Source organism: Morone saxatilis, unplaced genomic scaffold (genome assembly GCF_004916995.1).
Source record: "Morone saxatilis isolate NCDOM2014 unplaced genomic scaffold, NCSU_SB_2.0 Contig7, whole genome shotgun sequence".
Classification (NCBI taxonomy): Eukaryota; Metazoa; Chordata; class Actinopteri; family Moronidae; genus Morone; species Morone saxatilis.
Genome location: NW_023340246.1, coordinates 1,119,795 through 1,125,345, shown reverse-complemented (window position 1 = coordinate 1,125,345; position 5,551 = coordinate 1,119,795). Strand labels below are relative to the sequence as shown.

Here is a 5,551-nt window from a genome sequence, read left to right as displayed (position 1 = left end):
GTACCTCTCTCAGCTCACGGATCTGTTCAGACAAGCCTCCGATCTCAGAGTAGGAGACACTGCCAGGGTCCTCGTGGGACATGTTGTACACCAGAGGGTCCACCTCTCTGGGCAGGTACCTTTGAAAGAACATAAAAGATGCTGAGCACACACCAAGCTGGATATATTTTTTGCTCTTTATCAAACCTCAATACACTTCCATCTTTTGTGGCACATTTATAGCTTGAGGGGTGTAACACTACACAAAGTTCACGTTTTAATACATGCTGCATTCATTCAATCACTGCTTGATATGATTATTTCTTATACACATAAACACTAAAAAGTGGTGTCGTGTAAATCTGCAAGAAGACGCTACTTTTTCATACAATTTCATATGGAGAGGACATGTGCCAAGACCACAAGTCCGGTGTTCATGTGTACTGTTAGATCCTTATTAGTCTGTGACACATTTTGGCCAATTCTAAGTGATGACTATATCCAGCCTACCTCATTATAGTGAGTGTAGTCATGTCCAAAGCCACTCTGGTGCCTGGCTTCAGCTGCGACTTGTCCAACTAGGATGGAAAGTATTAGAGATTAGGGTTCACATCCTAAACACTGAGGTCAACATTTACTGCAGAGACTACATTGAATTGGCAAATATAGAAGAATTTTGTTTTGCCCTAAATCAACTATTTTGTAGTTTGAAACACATAATAATAAAAACAAGATATATTTATTCCATTGATACAAATATCTATGAAGCATTAACAAATGTAGTGTGTACATAAATAATAAATGAATGAGTATGGACCAGAAAGGGCATCACAGGATGCCTGACACATCTGTTCAGCACCCACCTGTCTGCGGCATCCAACCACATATCGGGGGCCATTGGTGGCCTTGACAATGACTGAAATGAAACAAAAAACACATTTCTGTCACCTGTCTGAGCTAAGCACAGTTTAACATGTGTCACATGTCAGTCATTTCTCATTTATAGCCAAGCTTCAAGAGGTTGTTGGGAGAGAAGCAAGAGCAGAGGAAAGAGAGGACAGTATCCATATGTTACAATTTTAAGGCACCACATAAACTGAATCAATGTAAACTCAACGTGGAGAGCAAAACTAACTAAATGACTTTTCCCAGATCTAATGGTTGTTGTTGGTCCCCAGTGGACTTTTCTGGCAAGCTTTGTTTTTAAGCTTTTTTGTTGTTTATGTATTATCTGTTATAGGGTTCCAACTTTTCAACTACTAATTTGAATCATCAACTTTTCAGGGGCAGTCCTACAGCTGGGCTCACCAGGTAAATTCCTGACACTTGTAAATGGGAGACATCTGCCAATGAACTTACATTTCTCCTCTGTCAGCTGTTTGAGCACTTCTCCAACAATCTGCAGGGAATGAGGCACAAATGTAGTTAGTAAAGACAAAATAAAATCAAAGTGATTGTATATCAATTATGCATTTAATACCATCCTCACCAATGTGAGAAATTTTATAAAACCAATTTGTTTCTCCTCCAAGGACAATGTTTTTTTTTTAACCGGCGGCTGTGGCTCAGAGGAAGAGCGGGTCGTCCTCTAATCGGAAGGTTGTTGGTTCGATCCCTGGCTCCTACTAGCAAGATATTGAACCCTAATTTGCTCCAGATGCTGTGCATCGGTGTGAATGATTAGTTTCTGTTCGATGGGCTTTGCCACTGTGTGAATGTGTGTGAATGTGTGTGAAAGGGTGAATGTGGCACGTAGTGTATGTTGTTTTACTTTACTTATTAAATACAATAATAGTAGTTTCTTTATTATATTAAGAAATATAATCACTGCAATATTATCAATATTGAACCACAATTCAAAAGCAATGTCGGATTTACATTAGTTAATTTTCAGTAAATTTTTATTTCTTACTTTTGTCCGCTTTAAGTTATTTCAGTGACCATTGTGGGTTTTNACAATTTTGTCCACGTGTGTATATAAACACATACGCATATAACGTTACACATGTACATACATATAAATATACATATATATATATAAAACAACTGAGAAATGTCTCAAAATGCCAGATTCGCCTCACTTTGCTGTTGTTTTATAAAAAAACACTTTAATCTTCCTCAAAACTTTAGTTGTCGACTCACAAGCCTGCTGATGGGCACAAGATAAATTCCGGGACCCACAGGTTTTTTATAAAAATCCCAATGCAGCCCTCTACTGCTGAGATTAACCTACTCAGTTACAATGGTCAGTTATACTCTTTGAGCAATCAGCTCTTTCTCTTCACTGCCTATACTTGTGTTGATCTACAAAATTCAACTTCAGTTTACAGTTGCAGCCACTTGATTTCATCCACGAGCCCCAAAGAGCTCAAATATAAATAGATAAGACAGTAAGTATTCTTACCTGACCAACACTTTGCAGAGCCTTTAGGTCATTCTCTGATTTCTCGTACTGTTTAGTTTGTTCTCTCAGCTGCTCTCTCACTGGAAAACAAGCAAGAAACAGATCCACAATATAACGGTGCTGTTTCTTTTCCTCATCAAACACAGCCAAGAAGATATTTGTTAACACAAAGTGTACAAACTCAGTGTTAAATCCTTTTTTAATGTAACGTTAGCTGTCAGTTAGCTACTGATACGGTTAGCATAAGACAAAAATACAATATGTAATATACGTTAGCTATATGCTAAAGTAATGGTTACACTGGTAAAGCGAACGTTAGCTGACGTTTAGAAGTTATCAAACAACTTACTGTAAGACATAGCATTACCTTATTGTTTGTTTACTAAGTTATACTCCTTCGCTAAGATAGCACAGCTAGCTAACCGGTTGACTTCCATTCATTTCAACGAGAATGCTAACTGCATGACAAAGCACTAACGTTAAGTAGCTGGCCAGCTAGCTAGCTATCCAGCTGGTGCAGGTTATCCAATAATATGTATCTACTTAAAAAAACAAGATGTATTTCAGCCACACCACAAACGTCCACTTTAAATGGTCTCTTACGTTCTTTTAACCGCCCGTCAACTTCTTTGTGTTCGAGTAATTTTTTCCTGTAGTCCTGCAGCGCTTTCTCCCTGGTGTCCGCCATGATGCCCAACTGAATGCTGGGAAACTGCAGCGTCACTACAGTGTTTACCACAGCGTTCTGACAGCGGCCATAAAATTATGTTTAAATATGTCAGTGACAAAGTAGAGTACATTTTCATTGCATAGTGATTTTAACATGTACATTTTCAAAAGATATTTAGACCCTTTCTCAACAATATAGTTTAAACCATTTAGTTTATGGGAAAAGTATTTTGATAACAATAAAACTACTGCAAAATGTTTGTTTTCCCGTCAGTTCTGTAGTTACACTTTCTTTTCAAAAAAATCTTAAACAAATATATCAGGTCAAACTTTCAAACAGAAATATTTGTCCCTTCAAACAAAAGTTGTTTTTTTTTAAGCTTTGCTAACTTGTGAAAATAGTTCATTTGTATCCACTGAAGTTTATTGTCATAAAGAAAAGTGTTGTTTGGTAAGATGCTTCATAATTTGATTAAATCACATTATTTACTCATTGTGTATATGTAAAGATGTGTAATAACACTGTGTACACTACTGCTCAAAAGTATGGGGTCACATGTGATGTCATGGGGGAGGAGCTGGACACTCTGACGACCGTGGCAGAGAGGAGGATGCTGTCCAGGCTTCAGTCCATCTTGGACAATGTCTCACACCTCTCTATGACACACTGGCACGAGCAGAGAGCACCTTCCAGCAGAAGACTCCTCTCACCCAGATGCACCACAGAGCGCCACAGAAAGTCATTCTGCCTGTGGTCATTAAACTCTATAACGCCTCCCTCAGAGAGTCAGACACCCCCTCTCTGTAATCTGACCTCAAACACAGATAATAGGATAAAAGGTCTATGTGACTTTAAACTGTACATTTTATTTTTCAACCTTTATATTCTTAATATATTGTATGTCTGTTACGTCTGACTATTACATCTGGAGTATATGTAACAAAAGTAATTTCCCCTTGGGATTAATAGAGTATTTTTGATTCTGATTCTGATTCTGACCTGTTACATTGGTGTTTTTCTTCTTTCCTTTAATTATATTTGAACAGAGATAGAAACAGTACAATTCACCCCCAAATGTATTATTTACATTTGAAATAGTTTTGGCCCCCAAAAATAATAATAAAATGATTAAAACTTTTAGTCGATGTCCCCACAGTGCTGCGTGACATGGAAGAATACTGTTGTAAGCAATTTTGAATTTATTTTCCAGTCAAGAAAAGCGTCAATATACCAAGGAAAATTCCTTGTATGTGAAAACCTACTTGACATCAAACCGATTATGATTATGATTCTGATCTGTCAGTACATTCAGCTGATATTCAATAGTTCTACACCAACCTACTGTTTTCTACTGTGCACAGATTTTGATGCCATGCCTCCAATTTCTTCAATGACTGCTGATTTCTTATATTCTTATTTTTACGTACTTGTCTCTTTCTGCCCTTTCAGTTTTCAATCTGGTTGACGATAGATTTTGTCGTATTTGCACAAACACAATATTATATTATATACAATAATATTTTGTACATAGAGAACAAAACTCTGTAAAATAACCATACGACAAAATCTAAGTGCCATAACTGAAGTATTTTGTGCTTTTAGGTTGTAGAAAGTTCTTTTAACACATATATGTTATTTTGTATTATAGGTTTTCAAAAAGTGCCTTTGATTTTTTATAATCACTATGCAATTAAAATTTACTTCGTCCATAACAGGGTAGAAATGTCATTGTTTGCTCATACATTGTCTCCAAAGTCTATTTAATAAAATGAACAACTGACAGGGCAGAGAGATACAAGTAAGTACAAATAATAGCATAATAAATAAGCAGTCATAAAGGAAATTGGAGGCTTGGCATCTTGTAATTTATTTTAACTGAGAAATCATGTTTTATCTGTTGCTATAAAGAAGAATCCAGTCAGAGCTGCCAGTCAGAGCGGTAGCAAATTCAAAATGCTTTGTCATACATAAAAATTGTTGTTGATGAAACAACTCTTTTAAAAGACAAAGGAAAACTTTATTTCATCTCTCATGAAAACAGGCAAAACATTAAAGCTTGTCTTCAGCTCTTATCCTTGTCTCCTTTTCGTGTCTAATTGAATTAAAAGTAAGTAATACCAACAAGTTAGCAGCTGATACCAGTTCCACAATTTCTGATTGTCTCCAGGGAATTTCTGTATTCTGCTAAATGTTTATTTTCCTCATCTTGGATTACATTAATAAATTACTCTTATTTCCTTCTTGTTTGCAGGGCTTTTTTTTGCACTTGCAGTCACATGGTGAGCGTGTCTTAATTGTGATCTGTGCGACATGCAACAGATTTTTGTATTTGGTTGTGTTTTCTGCATTTTGATTTTGATTTTAAACTCTCAGGGCCACAGTACCTAAGACTGACTACAATCATTTAAAGTAGCTGAAATTGAGAATATTTCCGCTTTAAACATCTACTTATCATTAAGATAGCTAGAAGAAACAATTGTAAGATGAGATTTATTTTG

General features: G+C 36.3%; 1 protein-coding gene across 1 annotated transcript in view; it reads right to left on the bottom strand.

Annotated features, from left to right (window-relative positions):
- Window positions 1–3,135, bottom strand: part of psmc6 (proteasome 26S subunit, ATPase 6) — an 8,513-nt gene extending 5,378 nt beyond the window's left edge. The window contains exons 1-6 of the mRNA XM_035678743.1: window positions 2,987–3,135; window positions 2,384–2,463; window positions 1,339–1,378; window positions 843–895; window positions 490–557; window positions 5–119 (exon numbers count right to left, since the gene is read on the bottom strand). Of these exons, the coding sequence (XP_035534636.1) occupies window positions 5–119; window positions 490–557; window positions 843–895; window positions 1,339–1,378; window positions 2,384–2,463; window positions 2,987–3,071 (441 nt within the window). The 5' untranslated portion in view covers window positions 3,072–3,135. The remainder of the gene's footprint in view (window positions 1–4; window positions 120–489; window positions 558–842; window positions 896–1,338; window positions 1,379–2,383; window positions 2,464–2,986) is intronic.
- Window positions 3,136–5,551: the final 2,416 nt, after the last annotated feature.